General features: G+C 32.8%; 1 protein-coding gene across 1 annotated transcript; it reads right to left on the bottom strand.

Moving 5' to 3' along the window:
• Positions 1-10,080: 10,080 nt before the first annotated feature.
• LOC111714031 (GTP-binding protein ypt3) lies at positions 10,081-15,624 on the bottom strand. The gene is made up of 7 exons (XM_023489034.1): positions 15,473-15,624; positions 14,742-14,835; positions 13,900-14,011; positions 13,798-13,835; positions 13,378-13,414; positions 12,357-12,468; positions 10,081-10,352 (listed from the first exon to the last, which is right to left on the bottom strand). Exons 1-7 carry the CDS (start codon positions 15,506-15,508, stop codon positions 10,152-10,154), a joined length of 630 nt encoding a protein of 209 aa, XP_023344802.1. The 5' UTR covers positions 15,509-15,624; the 3' UTR covers positions 10,081-10,151.
• Positions 15,625-19,549: the final 3,925 nt, after the last annotated feature.

The following is a 19,549-nucleotide window of genomic DNA, read 5'->3' as shown; positions in this document are numbered from 1 at the left end:
TACTCTATATTCCTGATGTACTCTAAATTCCTGGTATGTACTCTATATTCCTGGTATGTATTCTATATTCCTGATGTACTCTAAATTCCTGTTATACTCTATATTTCTGGTATGGACTCTATATTCCTGATGTACTCTATATTCTTGGTATGTATTCTATATTCCTGATATACTCTAAATTCCTGTAATACTCTATATTTCTGGTATGAACTCTATATTCCTGATGAACTCTATATTCCTGATGTACTCTATATTCCTGATGTACTCTAAATTCCTGGTATGTATTCTATGAATTGATGTACTCTATATTCCTGGTATGCATTCTATATTGCTGATGTATTTTATAATCCTGGTATGTACTCTATATTCCTGATGTACTCTATATTCCTGATGTACTCTAAATTCCTGGTATGTATTCTATATTCCTGATGTACTCTAAATTCCTGTTATACTCTATATTTCTGGTATGGACTCTATATTCCTGAAGTACTCTATATTCTTGGTATGTATTCTATATTCCTGATGTACTCTAAATTCCTGTTATACTCTATATTTCTGGTATGAACTCTATATTCCTGATGTACTCTATATTCCTGATGTACTCTATATTCCTGATGTACTCTAAAATCCTGGTATGTATTCTATGAATTGATGTACTCTATATTCCTGGTATGCATTCTATATTGCTGATGTATTTTATAATCCTGATATGAACTCTATATTCCTGATGTACTCTATATTCCTGATGTACTCTATATTCCTGGTATGTACTCTATATTGCTGATTTATTTTATATTCCTGGTATGTATTCTATATTCCTGATGTACTCTATATTCCTGGTATGTATTCTATATTCCTGATGTACTCTATATTCCTGGTATGTACTCTATATTGCTGATTTATTTTATATTCCTGGTATGTACTCTATATTCCTGATATGTACTCTATATTCCTGATGTACTCTATATTCCTGATGTACTCTAAATTCCTGGTATGTATTCTATATTCCTGGTATGTATTCTATATTCCTGGTTTGTATTCTATATTCCTGATGTACTCTAAATTCCTGTTATACCCTATATTTCTGGTATGGACTCTATATTCCTGATGTACTCTATATTCCAGATGTACTCTATATTCCTGATGTACTCTAAATTCCTGGTATGTATTCTATATTCCTGGTATGTATTCTATATTCCTGATGTACTCTATATTCCTGATGTAATATGGACTCTATATTCCTGATGTACTCTATATTCCTGATGTACTCTATATTCCTGATGTACTCTAAATTCCTGGTATGTATTCTATATTCCTGGTATGTATTCTATATTCCTGATGTATTCTAAATTCCTGTTATACTCTATATTTCTGGTATGGACTCTATATTCCTGATGTACTCTATATTCCAGATGTACTCTATATTCCTGATGTACTCTAAATTCCTTGTATGTATTCTATATTCCTGGTATGTACTCTATATTCCTGGTATGTATTCTATATTCCTGATGTACTCTATATTCCTGATGTATTCTATATTCCTGGTAAGTACTCCATATTCCTGATGTACTATATATTCCTAGTATGTAATCTATATTCCTGATGTACTCTATATTCCTAGTATGTACTCTGTAAACCTTGAATATCTATACTATATATTCCTAGTATGTAATCTATATTCATGATGTACTCTATATTCCTAGTATGTACTCTGTAAACCTTGAATATCTATAAATATAAAGTTGTAATCTCTGTTTGTCTGTTTGTTTGTCCGATAATAACTTAGGAATCCCTGGATTGATTTGTCTCAAATTTTGATTGGGGAACTAGGAAGAGCCACGGGAATGTCTTATTTTTGAGATTTTGAAATAAATTGAACCTCATCAGGTTTGATTGAATGGAATAAAATTCTCTAACTGTACAAGATGTCTTAAACCTGTCTGATCTTCTCCTATCATACTTTCTAAAGCATTTAAGATTTTAGAATTTGAGTGCACTTTCTTTCTCTTTTTAGGGTTACAGTCCCTAATAAGTTTGAAACTATGTCATCTCGTAGTTTGCCGTAATCTGAGTACACTGGAAGAATTATTACTCCATCTCCAAATTGTACTTCTGATGAATGTGTGCACCTCTCAATGGAAGGAGTTTCTCCAACTAAATTTTTGATCTTAGTTCTTAAGTTGTATTCATTAATAACCTGGTGAGACCAGGTTTCCTCCTGCCTACCACCCACCTCGGAGCTCAAGGTGGCATTCATGATACCAAACCACCGAGACAAATCAGCCTGAAGATTATTTATACTAATATAGCTTTAGACAAGAATAGTGTTGCTAAATTCAACAAATATCGGAGTTTTTTCCAGATTAGGTTCCAGATAAGGTTCCAGATTAGGTTCCAGATTAGGTTCCAGATAAGGTTCCAGATTAGGTTCCAGATTAGGTTCCAGATAAGGTTCCAGATTAGGTTCCAGATTAGGTTCCAGATTAGGTTCCAGATTAGGTTCCAGATTAGGTTCCAGATTAGGTTCCAGATTAGGTTCCAGATTAGGTTCCAGATTAGGTTCCAGATAAGGTTCCAGATTAGGTTCCAGATAAGGTTCCAGATTAGGTTCCAGATTAGGTTCCAGATTAGGTTCCAGATTAGGTTCCAGATTAGGTTCCAGATTAGGTTCCAGATTAGGTTCCAATATTTCTTCCGATGTTTTGAACAAAGCTCTAACGTTCATCCTAGCTATCTCATGGAAGGGTCTACCTATAGTTTCTGCTATATCCTCCTATTCCCTATTACGGAGAAAGATAAATTTGTTATTGCATGAAGGAAATCTCTTCTTCCTTGAAACATCCAGGTAAAAACCTTGTTCTCCAAATTTCTAGTGTCCTGGTAGTGGCGAGGAATCTCCAGAATGTTCTGATAAACCTTGAATTCATTCACAGATTTGTACAAAATGAAACCGTAGATAAAGTATAAACTAACTAGGCATTATAGAGTATTTAAAAAATGGCAAACAATTTAAAAAAGGTTGTTACAATATTTTTGTTTTTCCTGATACGTTAGATTTTTCAGATCTTTGGAAAAGTTTTTTTTTTACGGTTTTGAGCGTCTTTCCAGGTTATATTTGGGACAGATCTATGACAGCTCGTCCCGTCTTTGTAATTCTGTTTTAATCAAACATGTCCAGAATGATAAGCCCAGCTCCGGATGGTATAGAAAACTCAAAGGTTTCATTCCAGCCAGGACAGGTCTTTTTCTTGACGAACGTTCTCTTCACATTCTTCTTTAAGTATTCATAGGTTCGAAGTGGATGCCTTGCATACACTGCCATTAGAAAAAGAATATCGGACACTATCCAGATATGTTTGGCTCGTTGATATTAGCCTAGATAACCGATATAAAAAATTCTTATGTTCTGTACATTGTTAAATTTATTTTGGTCATACTTACAGTTATACCAGGGATATATGACGTAGGGATATATGTTCGGTAAACCAGGGATATATGTTGGGTAAACCAGGGATATATGTTGGGTAAACCAGGGATATATGGGATAAACCAGGGATATAGGGAGTAAACCAGTTGGTATATGGGGCAATCCAGTGGTTTTTGGGGTAAAACAAGGATATATGGTGTAGACCAGGGGTATATGGGGCAATCCAGTGGTATATGGGGTAAACCAAGGATATATGGGGCAATCCAGTGGTTTATGGGGTAAAACAAGGATAAATGGTGTAGACCAGGGATATATGGGGCAATCCAGTGGTATATGGGGTAAACCAGGGATTAATGGGGCAAACCAAGGATATATAGGGCAAACCAGGGATATATTGGGCAAACCAGTGTTATATGGGGTAAACCAAGGATATATGGGGTAAACCAAGGATATATGGGGTAAACCAGGGATATATATGGAGTAAATCAGTGGTATATGGGGTAAACCAAGGATATTTGGGGTAAACCAGGGATATATATGGAGTAAACCAGTGGTATATGGGGTAAACCACGGATATATGGGGTAAACCAGGGATATATGGGATAAACTAAGGATATATGGGGTAAACCAGGGATATTATGTTTGGTAAGCCAGGGATATATGGGGTAAACCAGAGATATATGGGGTAAACCAAGGATATGTACTCTATATTCCTGGTATGTACTCTATATTCCTGATGTACTCTATATTCCTGNAACCTGGGATATATGGTGTAAACCAAGGATATATATTGCAAACCAGGAATATATGGGGTAAACCAGGGATATATATGACAAACCAGGGATATATGGGAAAAACCAGGGATATATGGGGTAAACCAAGGATATATATGGCAAACCAGGGATATATGGGGTAAACCAGGGATATATGGGGTAAACCAGGGATATATGGGGTAAACCAGGGATATATGGGAAAAATAGTGGTATATGGGACAAACCAGGGATATATGGGACAAACCAAGGATATATGGGGTAAACCAGTGGTATATGGGGTAAACCAAGGATATATGGGGTAAACCAAGGATATATGGGGTAAACCAAGGATATATGGGGCAAACCAGGGATATATGGGGTAAACCAGGGATATTATGTTTGGTAAGCCAGGGATATATGGGGTACACCAAGGATATATGGGGTAAACCAGGGATATATGGGGTAACCCAAGGATATATGGGGTAAACCAGGGATATATGGGGTAAACCAAGGATATATGGGGTAAACCAGGGATATATGTTTGGTAAACCAGGGATATATGGGGTAAACCAAGGATATATGGAGTAAACCAAGGATATATGGGGTAAACCAAGGATATATGGGGTAAACCAAGGATATATGGGGTAACCCAAGGATATATGGGGTAAACCAGGGATATATGGGAAAAATAGTGGTATATGGGGTAAACCAGGGATATATGGGGTAAACCAGGGATATATATATATGGGGTAAACCAGTGGTATATTTGGTAAACCAAGGATATATGGGGTAAACCAAGGATATATGGGGTAAAACAAGGATATATGGGGTAAACCAAGGATATAAATGGTGTAAACCAGTGAGTGGTATAAGATCTAAACCAGGGATATAAGGGGCAAACCAGTGGTATATTGAGTAAACCAAGGATATGGAGTAAACCAAGGATATATGGAGTAAACCAAGGATATATGGAATAAACCAAGGATATATGGGGCAAACCAAGGATATATGGAGTAAACCAAGGATTTATGGAGTAAACCAAGGATATATGGTGTAAACCAGGGATGTATGAAGTAAACCAAGGATATGGAGTAAACCAGGGATATATGGGGTAAACCAGTGATATTTGGGGTAAACCAGGGATATATGGGGTAAACCAGGGATATATGGGGTAAACCAGGGATATATATGGGGTAAACCACGGATATATGGGGTAACACAAGGATATATGGGGTAAACCAAGGATTTATTGGGTAAACCAAGGATAAATGTTGGGTAAACCAAGGATATATGGGGTAAACCAGGGATATATGTGGTAAACCAAGGATATTTGGGATAAACAAAGGATATATGGGGTAAACCAAGGATATATGGGGTAAACTAAGGATATATAGGGTAATCCAGGGATTTATGGGGTAAAGCAGGGATATATGGGGTAAACCAGGGATATATGGGGTAAACCAAGGATATATGGGATAAACCAGGGATATAGGGGTAAAAAAGTGTTTATTTCATAATTGGATATATGGGGTAAACCAAGGATATATGGGATAAACCAGGGATATAGGGGTAAAAAAGTGTTTATTTCATAATTAACCTATTAATTTTGATAAATAGGTTCTTGTCGGATAGCAGTTAAGCCTACCAGTATCCATGTCCCCCCCTAATATGTCCTATGCTTATCACGACATATGGATCACTAGCACCAAATATATCTTTTCCAGCCAAACCAACGGATTTTCAGACAGATAACCTGACAAATATATGAAGGGTCAGGTGGACAAGTTTTTATTTTAAATTGTGATTATTTTACCTGAGTGTTTTACACCCATCATCCTGAGTTTCCATCTTGGATTATAACATCTTTTAAACTCTTTGCTAGATTCGACAACCCGATTCTGTCGCCGGTTCTTTAACTCTTCAGATTCAGCAAACCGGTTCTTTAACTCTCCAGATACAGCAAACTATTTCTTCAACTCTCCAGATTCAGCAAAATGGTTCTTCAACTCTTCAGATTCGGCAAACTATTTCTTAACCCATAAAAACATCCAATAATTGATTAATGGCAATAAAACTATAGTGATAACCAGAAAACTCTACAATAGGAAGACGACATTAAAGCAATATTGAAGTACATTGACTTCCTAGTCCAGAGTTTTCTGGTTATCACTGTAGTAAAATAAGTATCAACACAAATTGCATTAAAATTAATATTTTCAAATTTCGTGAAATTCATCAATTTTGCTGATATATATATATATATATATATCTCAAGACAAGAAAATATTTCCCTTTAAAGTTTATACAGTAGCTGTGAAAATTATTGAGAAGATTCTGAAAAACTTATTAAAATCTGCTGGAAATACCTCCTCTGGTGTTCTATAATGAAGAATAACTCTAATTATAAAAACATAATATTTAAAGAACAATATTAGTTTTGCTATCTTTATATCACATAAATCCTTATCTTCATATTGTTATAGAACAAAAATATTAGCGTAAAAACACGCAATCAATACAAGTAAATAATGGACAAAATGCTGTATAATACAGGGTTTCCCACGTAGGATGAGAATTCAGAGACGATTTTACAAAATTTTTACTGTCTGTTTCCTGATACTTATGATTTTCAGCCACTTTAAAATTGTTTTTGTCTAATAATTAAATAAGCCTAAAAATTATATCCAAGGCAGAAAACTTAATTTAACCTCTGAATCGTTAAAATTTAAAGAGTTTCAGGTCGTCTTTACAGCTTCTCATTCTTTGTGAGTAACCCTGTATGTGGGATTTCCAACGCATCCCCATTCCCCATGCTAGACAGATGGAGAAGGTCAAATTTATGCAATGTTACTGGTACGATATTGTGACCACGTAGCTCCTCTATTAAGGATCAGAAAAGCAAACCCAAATTTTCTAATCCCTGTATCTGTGCCACCTAATGGTGTAGACCTTGGATATTTCAAACTTAGATTATTTGATCTTAAATAAATATAAGTGATAGCTTGAAATATCTCAGGTCTATGACTAGCAAGAATATAGGGATTAGAAAATCAGGGTTTGTGTCAAAGACTCAATTCCTTTATTTAGTTACATCAAAGATAGTCCTAATAGTAATATTACCAAGTACTTTGGGTTACATATTATAGAAACGTACTCAAAACAGTTTTGTTATTCTCAATAGCTCTTCAAGAAGAGGAGTTATTATTTACGTTTTTAATCTTACGTTCTACTTCTAGTCTGTCGTGACTTTATCATCAAGAAAGTTATGTTATCTGTATTAATTACAATTTATTGACGGTAAATGTAGGATAAACTAAGAAACTCTTTACGTATTAACTCCTATATCAAAAATATATATAAAAAAAGGAATTCTGGATGTTTGCAGTCCATGTGAGGGTTTAAATAAAGTTCAATGATTACAATATAAAGAAATTTAAAAACATTTTGACTGTAAACTAAATTCTATTTTTGTTCTTCAACACAAATGTTCCGGTAGGGATTAGGAAATATGATTGGTTTAGCAAGAACTAGACAAATACTGAACACAATGTTATATTTATCAAGGAATATATTTGTGTCACCTAAAAATATTTGTAAGAAGGTTTAAACAACAACTAGATATGTAAAGGGTATCTCCAGGAAAACATATCGTAAATATAAAGAAATTATCATAAATAAATATTTTCACACAAATGTACTTTGCATCGTTGGGGCAGAGCGATATCAAAAAGGCGTATACGGGATGTTTTTGGGGGCATCCTAGGGGGGGGGCATACCTACACTTTCTAATCCCGCCTAAATTAAATCCTATGAACCCCCGCGAAATTGACTCCAACCCGCCGAACCCCTCAAAACTAGCTCTGAGCCCCGCCAAATTAGCTCAGAATCTTGAATTTTGGCGCTGCCTGTTAATATTAACTTTTTAATTGACTTCTAATCTTAAATTTTGGCAATGCCTGTTGATATTAACTTTTTAATTGACTTCTGTTGCGTGATAAACCAAAACATCAAATAACTCTTTTAAGTGCAGTTCAGAATAGTTAAAAATTAAATTCAATGCATAATTTCAAGTATTAGTTTAAAGTGAACAGTGTTTCAAAATTGCATGCTTTCACATCAAAAATTGATTAGAAGTTTGCCCATTACTTGTTAAAACTGTAGCAACAATTAAGTGCTTTAAACTGTATATGTCTAGTGCTACAAAAAATGTTAGTCAGTTAGTTTGGTAAAATAAAAGAGGCCAAGATGTTGTGACACTTACTTTAAAGTCGACCTGAGCTGAAAACTTTAGAATGGGATATCCTTAATCCTGATCGGATAATTAATCTGGAGATTAAAAATGAGTGGAGAACAAGCAATATTTAAAAAATCCCACCCCTGGAAAATATCGTAAGCCGCCCTTGGTTAAAGACTTCATGAACAAACAGACAAATTGAACAAATAAAGTTTCATACATTTCGGGTTCATCCCAAATTCTTGTAAACGCCACTGTATAGCTATATCCTTAGTCCTCAAGAGCCGAAACTTAATAAGTAAAAGAACTTATTTTAAATGACTTGAAAGATTGGACAAATTAACAAAAAAAATATTTAAGAAAAAAAATTTTCTGAATTTATAATTGGTTTTAAACTAAAATTAAAGTTTCTATGACTGTGTAATGTAAATACCTACTTTTATACAGTGGTGTAAACTGCAGTAAACTGCAATTACTGCAAATGCACTGTTCTTCATTTTTTGGTTTTAATATTTAATTTCACAATGCTAGCCATCTGCAGCTAATCTAGAATTCCACTTTTCAAAATATTAGGTAAATTTTTCAGCCGAAATATATATAAAATATATCTAAATGAAATGTTACAGCCGAAATATATATAAAATATCTAAATGAAATGTTTCAGCCGAAATATATCTGAAAAAAAATCTTGGATTTCAAAATTGTTTTTATCTTTATTATACCTCAGAGAGAAATCTAGATTAATATTTGTTATAAAGCACTCTAAAGGAATCGAGTCTTTGCCACAAAACCTGATTTGTAATCTAATGGTGTAAACCTTTGATATTTTAAACTTAGCTTATTTTTCTCTGACAATACAGTTTGAAATATCTAAGGTTTACGAATTCAGGATACAAAGATATTGGGATTATTAATCTATAATTTGTGACAAAGACTCAATTCCTTTTCAGTATCTCTGCTATTTCTACGAAAGGATAGGATAGGCAGATATGAATTGTTACTTTTTGTTACTTTTTGTTACTTTTTGTTGCTTTTTGTTGCTTTTGGTTGCTTTTTGTTACTTTTTGTTGCTTTTTGTTGCTTTTTGTTACTTTTTGTTACTGTTTGTTACTTTTTGTTACTTTTTGTTGCTTTTTGTTGCTTTTTGTTACTTTTTGTTGCTTTTTGTTACTTTTTGTTACTTTTTGTTACTTTTTGTTGCTTTTTGTTACTTTTTGTTACTTTTTGTTACTTTTTGTTGCTTTTTGTTACTTTATGTTACTTTTTGTTACTTTTTGTTACTTTTTGTTGCTTTTTGTTACTCGTTGTTTCTTTTTTGTTTCTTTTTGTTAAAAACTGAAAAGTTATAAAATAAAATTATTTGACTATTAAATAAACTTGTTGGAAACGATTAGCATTAACGATCATAAGCTCGATCTTTGGCTAATTAAATATTGCCTTATCATGAAAACTAGGTGATTTTTGCTAAAAAAAAAATGAAAAACAACAATTGTAAGGAAAAGTCTGAATAATTCAATACAGGATCATCTCTGAAGTACTATCATATAATGGATAACCCTGTTTATATTTCAATCCCCGAACAAAAATATTTTAAGAAATATATATATAGTTGATAATTAGGTAAGGCACCATTCTGTTTCCATAGCATCGTAACATTTTTTTTGACGTCTGGAGAAAAGACTTTTATTTATTTATTTATTGGGGTTCACTGTAAATTATAATTCATCACATTTATATTCTAGTTTGTTAAACAGCAGCTGCTGCTTGATCCACTTTTATCAATATTAACACTACGGCTAGACTCATCTGCTATCCTAGAATCTGACTCCGAACCCCGGAAGAGAACGGAATGATACATGTCGGAGATCAGGGTTTCGAAAGCATACTCCACATTACTGGTATCGAGTGCAGAGGTTTCCAAGAAGCTAACATCATTCTTCTAAATACATTCGTTAATGATGCTGAATTAAAATTTTACCAAACTGTTCACAAACTATAAATAATAATAAATTACTGTTTATAATCCTCTCAGGGAATAGGGGTTTATTCAGGGGCCTATTCAGGAATTTGTCCAGGGGGGGGGGCTCAGCACTCGTTGGGGCCTGAAAACCCCCTGAAATCAATAGATTTAACTGGTCCAGGGGGGGCTTAGCCCCCATAGCCCCCCTCCCTGAATACGCTTCTGGGTTTATTTTCTGAAATAATGTCATTTTTTTTGGTCTGACATAGTTTTAATGACACTAATAGTTCATGTTCTTGACCCACCTTACATAATCTAACCTATCGTTCCCTTCTGTAATCATGGCCCCAACCGGACCTAACCATATCCTTATATAATCCTAAACAGTTTCTCCTGGTTCCAACCTGATCCTAACCAGGACCTAATCTAATCCTGTTCTTCTGGTCCAAATCTTATCTTAATTAGATCCTAATCTTATCCTAAAATCTTTCTTTTGGTACAAAATATCATTAACATCTATATCCATCTAATCAGAAACTGTTTCTTCTGTTTCCAACCTCATCTTAACCAGGTTCTAATCTCATCCTAAACTGTTTCTCCTGGCCCCCACCTGATCCTGAACTCTTTCTCCGGGTCCAATTATATTTTTATCAGGTCCTAATATAATCCTTAAATGTTGTTCCTAGTCTCAACCTATCCTAATACGTAGTTTTAAATTTAAGAAATATTTAAAAAGCATGATTTTATATTTTCCTTGAAACAATTCTGATATTAAAGTAAGGATTTGAAATATTAATTTTGTCCTACATATTTAATTTATTCGTTTCTTAAGTAGGCTTATTTTCACATTTGTTTAATGTTCAGTCTCTTCTAATATATAAATAACTAATCGCACTGGCATAACGAATGAGGTTTCAAGAGCACGGAAAAGACTCAACTATTAAAGATTAATGAATAGAGGAGAAATTCTTTCTAGTCGGAGCCAAAGGTTTTAGAAACGAATAGATATTTGTATGTATAAGGTTGACGAAAAAATATCAAAATACAAATTTTGGAAATTTAGTTTAAAACACTTTGCCAAGAGAGGGAGGGGGTGCAGAGGCGCCATGAGCCCCGCAAAAATGACCTCCAAGTCTCCAGATTTGCAGAATGACCTCTAGGCCCCACGAAACAGGCTCCGTGCCTCTTGCTAGGTCTCTGAGCTTACACAACGGCTTGACCAACCAAAAGTCAAAATTTATCTCTTCAAAGTAGACTCGGCAATAGTTTAATCGACAAATTTGAAATATTAATTCATTCAATTGATTTTTTTTTGTAAAAAGTTTACATAAAGCTGGTATGCATAAAAGACGACCGTTATAAACAACTTTAATATCTTTGTTAATGTTTCAGTGTAAACTATTTTATCATAATGAGATTTTTCATAAAAAAAAGGTTTTTGGTGGATGTAAAAGCCAAATATTTTTTATTGGAGACCAAAATGCAGGGAGTGGAGACAGAATGGCAAGAGGCACGGAGACGGTTTCCCGGGGCCATGGAAGTCATTCTGCAAATCTGGAGGCTCAGAGGTCATTTTTACGGGGCTCATGGCGCCTCTGCACCTCCTCCCTTGCTTGGCAAAGTGTTTTAAACTAAAAATCCAAAATTTGTATTTTGTTTTTTTTTCGTCAACCTCACCGAGTGGGTGCAAGGAAGTAAGAAACTTTTGTTTTCAGATTAAGAACACTAACAGTTTTTTTATCAAAAATAGTGGAGTTATCCTCTAAAAATTAATTATTTCAAATATTTGGTTTTAAAAAAGTGATTTGAGATTTGAGAAGCTAAGACAAAGGAAGAGATTTTAGATAATTTTAAAGGACAGAAAAACGACGATATTTTTCTCAGCGTTAATCGCAACAAAGGGCTAAAGGAGCTAAAGGAGCTAAAGGAGCTAAAGGAGCTAAAGGAGCTAAAGGATACCGGATGTTGTGAATTTACTGATACCTTGGCAAAATCTTCTGCCTCCAATCTAGTCACTGTTCTAAGATGACGCAAATCAGATTTGTTTCCAACCATTGTGACGCAGGCGTCAGGTTCAGCATAGCTCCGTGCCTCACTACCAATTAATCAATCATATTTAAATGAATACAGGGTATTAAAAACCCATGGGAATTAAGTGAAGACTTTTAATTGCAGTATTCCACTTTACACATCAATATCGGAAACGCCTGGTCTTGAGATTTTCAAAATGAGGTCTACCATTTTTGTATCTTCAAAATTGACAGTGATATTGCAAAATTTGTACAAATTTCAATTTATTTAATAAATGAAACAAGGGCTAATTATCTATTATCTTCGTCAAGAAAGGTAGACCACTTTATGAAAAGCTCGTAAGACGTACAGCCCCATTTTTATTATTTCTTTGTCATGCATTAAATATCAGAAATCAAAGACGACTTAAAAGTCCTCTATCAATTCCCGTGTTTATTGGGACACCCTGTAGATGGATAAATTTATGATTTATAATAAATTTAATGAGAGTATCAAGTTTTAAGATTTTTCTCAATTATTTTCGTTTGTGTAGAAAATCTGAGCAAATTTTCCTTTTTCTTTGCGTGGGCGCTTTAATGATCACGGGAAACCAGAAGCCAAAACTGTTCATGAACTTGGGCAAATCTACAGCATTTGATTTGAACATTGACAACTTTTAAAATTAAACATAAGTGCTTGATCTCTAAATTTTAGTACTCCCTGCATGGTACTGTCACCAATCACAATGCGGGATATCCGAGAAGAATTAAATTAATCCGTTTTCATAAGATAAAGATCAATTCTTGATCCTCAGATTCACAACATAAAAGTTCTGACCTCAAAGTAAGTAACATTTTTAGGTTTCGTACGATTTTTGAATTACCTTTGCGAAACTTACTTAAAACGGAAAATTGATTAACATCGCACTAAAACATATAATCCTTAAATGCTTTCTTGTTAAAAGACGTTATGATAGTATGCAAATATATGATTCCTAAGCCATCTACTTAAACTCCGGAAGGACGAGTGTGCTATGATATAAATAGTGCTTTTCTTCTGTATTCGTAAATATAAGGGATAATCATAGGGGATAGGGTAGAGAGAAGAGGAAGAGGATACTTTGGGGAGTAGAGGATAGGTTGGAGAGTAGAGGATAGGTTGGGGAGAAGAGGATATGTTGGGGAGTAGAGGATAGGTTGGAGAGTAGAGGATATGTTGGAGAGTAGAGGATACTTTGGGGAGCAGAGGATAGGTTGGAGAGTAGAGGATAGGTTGGGGAGTAGAGGATACTTTGGGGAGTAGAGGATAGGTTGGAGAGTAGAGGTTACTTTGGGGAGTAGAGGATAGGTTGGAGAGTAGAGGATAGGTTGGGGAGTAGAGGATAGGTTGGAGAGTAATATCACTATTAACATCCCTGTAATATCGTAGACTAGAAGGACCCCTGTCGCCTTCCTAGAAAAAAATAATATTTTGAGAAATTTCAACTTTTCAGAACCTTGGGTTTCTCCTTGTTTACCTATAGTAAAGGTTAGTTATTGCTCTGTATCTTTCTTGTCCTGCTGTATCCCAGATCTGGGTTCGAACCTTCTTCCCATCTATCTCCAGGTTGTGAATTGAGAACTCCACTCCTAAAATAGAACACAATCTAATTTTAAACAGGATTTATAATTTCAATAAAAAATTTGGAACTTCAAATTGCACTTTATGATATTTCCGACATCAAAAAAATCATTTTTTACCCCAGAATAAAACAAATATAATTTCACTCAATATCTTGAATTTCTACATCTTTGTATCTACGTTACATAGGAATTTATCGATTTATCATTTTGTTTCTATATGTTTTTCATCTTTATATTCATGTTCTTTTTCCATGGTTCGCAAAAAAAATAAAAATGTTTACATAAAGAAGTATGTTTGCGCAGGTTATATAAAGTAAAAATATAAATAAAAGTTTTAATGCAAGTTTAGGTTTGTTTCTAAAACTTATTTGTGAATAAACTTTGTTTTCAAGAGAACACTGATTAAATTATTTACATTCTAAATGGTAAACAGGAAAGGAAATAAAACTTTTTCTCGGAGTAAAAACGGATATATTAGCTTTTGTAAGAGTTTATTCCGAATAATTATTTATTAAATTGTAAACAACAAATCACGGAGGTTTCCTCTTTAAAACTTTGTTAAGAAATTAGTGAAAAATTCTGAGTTAAGCAACAAAAAAAAAACAGATTTAGAAAAAGGTTTAAGATCCTGCTATGAATCTTTGATAGCACTTTTTTAATGTTTGATGACTTAAAATAATGTGAAAAGCCGACTCCTTCTGAATTCTTTGAACCCCTTTAAGTATTCCTGAAATACCTATGGTTGCTTTCATCTCCTGTTTAAACTCCCTACTGGAGAACTGTTTCAGTAAACTAGACTTTCCAACCCCTGAGTCCCCAACTAGCACAACCTGGAGTAAAATAGTATAAGAAATAAAACTGGAGTAGAATAGTTTAAGAAATAAACCTGGAGTAAAATAGTTTAAGAAGTAAACCTGGAGTAGAAAAGTTTAAGATATAAACCTGGAGTTCATGGAGTAGAATAGTTTAAGAAATAAACCTGGAGTAGAATAGTTTCAGATATAAACCTGGAGTAGAATAGTTTAAGAAATATCCTGGAGAAGAATAGTTTAAGAAATAAACCTGGAGTAGAATAGTTTAAGAAATAAACCTGGAGAAGAATAGTTTGAGAAATAAACCTGGAGTAGAATAGTTTAAGAAATAAACCTGGAGAAGAATAGTTTAAGAAATAAACCTGGAGTAGAATAGTTTAAGAAATAAACCTGGAGTAGAATAGTTTAAGTAATAAACCTGGAGTAAAATAGTTTAAGAAGTAAACCTGGAGTAGAAAAGTTTAAGATATAAACCTGGAGTTCATGGAGTAGAATAGTTTAAGAAATAAACCTGGAGTAGAATAGTTTCAGATATAAACCTGGAGTAGAATAGTTTAAGAAATAAACCTGGAGTAGAATAGTTTAAGAAATATCCTGGAGAAGAATAAGAGTTTAAGAAATGAAATGAAGAGCAATTATTTCTTAAAATCCTCACCTTGAAAATATAATCGTAATTGTCATCTGAATTCATTTCATCTAAATAGTCCGGAACAATATTAATCTAAATTCAAGCTTCAAATTGGTGTTTACCTTTTGAACTACATAAAACTAACGATTTAACAGATAAAAGATAAAGATTTTAGGATATTTCAAAAAGGCGCAACAAAATTCGAGAAGTCTTACATATTTCAAAAATTCTTAAAGTTTACAAATTCAATTTTGATCACTTATTACCATAGATAAATAAATATCTATGCTTATTACACGAAAAAATTATGATGTAACAGGCTTAGAACACAGGAAAAAACGCAAAAAGATACCTTTTGCCATCCGCCCCTCACTCCCATCTCTTTACCACCACGGAAAGAAAATGAGAGAAAAGAAGACTGTATTTGTGCCCGAACACCGAGTGGAATAACATAATATGGAAGAATAGATTTAATGAAATAACCCTCTAATATATTCTGTTAAATAAACAGAATAGACTGGATATATTAAACCTGATTGTTTATTCTACAGGTATATAGTTATATAGTTATATATATATATATGTATGTATGTATATATATATATGTATATATACCAAACTCAGTAAAATATACAGTAACTTATTTGGTCCAGAGTTATACAACTTTGCGACCAAATGACGTCTCAGTATTATATTAAATTCAGTGGTTATGAAAAAATTCACATGGCAATAATAATAAACATAACATGAGATATGGATTTAAACCTTCTACATTTTTAAATTTTATTTCAGTGTGATAACTCTACCCCCAAAGACCAAAGTACATCCTAATAGCATATCAAGTCAAAATTGAATACAAGATCAAATTAGCGTTGAAGACTTGATAAACTTTAACATTTACATCAAGTGATTATAATATGACAGTCTGAAAAATCTACATTCAAGGGATGAAAATGGGCTCTAAAGTAAACGCTCACTTTTCACACAAATCTCCAGACAGCTATGAAAAGACACATCAATTTTCAAAACTTAGTTGATTTTACTACGCCTTGGTATTGGAATATACCTCTCTAACTCACTAACTCACTTATACTTTAGTTGATTTTACTACGCCTTGGTATTGGAATATACCTCTCTAACTCACTAACTCACTTATACTTTAGTTNATGTATTAGCATTTATTAACTTTATAATAGCATGTATTAGCATTTATTAACTTTATAATAGCATGTATTAGCATTTATTAACTTTATAATAGCATGTATTAGCATTTATTAACTTTATAATAGCATGTATTAGCATTTATTAACTTTATAATAGCATGTATTAGCATTTATTAACTTTATAATAGCATGTATTAGCATTTATTAACTTTATAATAGCATGTATTAGCATTTATTAACTTTATAATAGCATGTATTAGCATTTATTAACTTTATAATAGCATGTATTAGCATTTATTAACTTTATAATAGCATGTATTAGCATTTATTAACTTTATAATAGCATGTATTAGCATTTATTAACTTTATAATAGCATGTATTAGCATTTATTAACTTTATAATAGCATGTATTAGCATTTATTAACTTTATAATAGCATGTATTAGCATTTATTAACTTTATAATAGCATGTATTAGCATTTATTAACTTTATAATAGCATGTATTAGCATTTATTAACTTTATAATAGCATGTATTAGCATTTATTAACTTTATAATAGCATGTATTAGCATTTATTAACTTTATAATAGCATGTATTAGCATTTATTAACTTTATAATAGCATGTGTTATACATTGATACGTTGATAGTTTCTCCGCCAAGGTCCTGCATCATGCAAGATTGAAGTGGCGGGTCAGGTCAACACTTAATATTCTGGATCCATGGCTGCACGTTTATGGTCGTCATAACTTAGTCATATATCAGCATGTAATTAGCATGTATAACTCAGTATAACTCAGTCATATATCAGCATGTTTTAGCATGTATAACTCAGTATAACTCAGTCATTTATTAGCATGTATTAGCATGTATAACTCAGTATAACTCACTCATATATCAGCATGTTTTGGCATGTATAACTCAGTATAGCTCAGTCATATATCAGCATGTTTTAGCATGTATAACTCAGTATAACGCAGTCATATATCAGCATGTTTTAGCATGTATAACTCAGTATAACTCAGTTATATATCAGCATGTTTTAGCATGTATCAGTATTTATAAGCATGTATTAACATGTATAAGCATACATCAGCATTTATTAGTCTGAATTAGCATGCATTGCATGCATAAGCATGTATAAGCATGTTTGCGCATGTTTCACCATAGATCTATAAATTACTGTAATAAATTGCATTCTAACATCAAAACAGAAATACTCCTACTGCATTTTTAATCGAACTAAAAAACAAGGCATTCAGAAATGTTTCTTAAAAACACCAAGAAAGAAATTAGAATAGAATAAAATTGTAGCATTTTGATGAGTTTTTAAGGTTTTTTACTGTTAAAACCTACGGTTTGAAAATGAATTGATTTGTATTTGAGATATTATTTTCATAAATAATTAAAATTGTCAAGTTTTAAGATTTATGAAAATTAACAAGTTCTAGTTTGTTTGTGTCTAGTTTAAGATAACAGTGTTATTAATCTCTACACTTGACGCTATACACTACATACTGTGTTGAACTGGAACTAAGGATATTAAAACTAAAGTGTAGAGTTTAGGGACTAGGGTAGTGATAGGAGAAAGAACTGATTCATCGGGTTCAAACAATATCTGATAGTCTGTACCCAGTCATTTTTATTCTTAGTCTTTCTTTTTAAATCCTAATTTTGATAAGCATTTGACTTAGTTACTTAAAAAATCAAATTTGATCTTCTATCTCGCGGATTTTATGGAATACAATTTTTTTACATATACTTAAACCAGACATATGAAATTTTGCCCTTAATAGAAAGAAATCTTTCTAAATCATAGAATTTTGAAATTTTGTTATAATTTGATGCATCCTATGGTGACTAATTTTAGCTGTAGTGTATAGGGGGACACCTCGATAATGCTGAATATGACTAATATCACTCTGTATTTATATTATAATATTAAACCCTCTTATCGTACAGAAACAAATCATGGTCTTGGGCTCCACAGAAAATATTTTGATGGTTAAATTTTTATGATAAACCTGGACTTGAAGTAGGTTGAGGTAGTTTTTATTACAAGATATCACATTTCACCTTGGATTTCAAGCACCTTTCTCCGCTCTCTCTTCCCGCCTTGCCTTTGACAAATTCTTTTGTATTTAAATTTCTTCACATTTTTCCCTTTTATGTTTACTCTTCTCCTCATTCGTCCCATATCTCATTTTTTCTTCGCTTTTAAACTTTTTCTTTCATTTTTGTTACTACTGTTAAAGGTGAGTCGACAAGAATTTTTCGCAACCATTTACAATTTAAAAAAAAATTGAATGTTATTAAAGAGCTAATATTTTTACTGGATACTTATTAAATCCCTAATTTAATGAAATGGGTCTGTTTACACTGCACAATGGTCTCCAATCCTCCGTTATCGCAGATGAGTATTTAAGATACCTGGCGCTACCCCGAAACGTTTGAATAGATATTAAAGAAGTAATAAATAACCTTTTAAAGAAAATATATAATCTTAATATATTTATGCCGTGTTTTTTTTGAATATCCAAAAAACATACTCATCTTCGAATCCAGAGGCTTGGAGACCAATTCGTGGGGCTCATGGCGTCCCTGCACCTCCTCCCTAAACCTTTCCGCAACTAACTGTCAATAACTGTCCGATATATAAAACTTATTTTAAACCCAGGATTACAATATTTAGCAAAGTTTTGAGAATAAACTTGAATTTCAGGTTCATAACTCTAGATCTAGCTGGGTCTAAAAATTGTTCTGATTTAAACAGCTGATACAATAAAAATTATTAACGAAGTTCATGAAATCAAGAACTGAAAAATCTTGGTAAATAAATTTAATTAACTCTTTAATAAAGGGACTGAACACTTAATTTCAAATAAACTTCCAATTTGAAATTTAAATATATCCGACTCACGACCTTAAACGTTCAAACTTT

Source organism: Eurytemora carolleeae, unplaced genomic scaffold, assembly GCF_000591075.1.
Source record: "Eurytemora carolleeae unplaced genomic scaffold, Eaff_2.0 scaffold84, whole genome shotgun sequence".
NCBI lineage: Eukaryota > Metazoa > Arthropoda > Copepoda > Calanoida > Temoridae > Eurytemora > Eurytemora carolleeae.
Note: the sequence above shows the minus strand (reverse complement) of the source record. Positions and strands in the feature narration are given on the sequence as shown.

Coding starts and splice junctions, on each gene's coding strand:
- LOC111714031 (XM_023489034.1), bottom strand. CDS start 15,508: ATGAATTCAGATGACAATTACGATTATATTTTCAAG. Junction 13,836..13,899: donor ATAACTAACCTTTACTATAG/GTAAACAAGGAG, acceptor ATTTTTTTCTAG/GAAGGCGACAGGGGTCCTTC. Junction 10,353..12,356: donor AGGCAGAAGATTTTGCCAAG/GTATCAGTAAAT, acceptor GAATGTATTTAG/AAGAATGATGTTAGCTTCTT.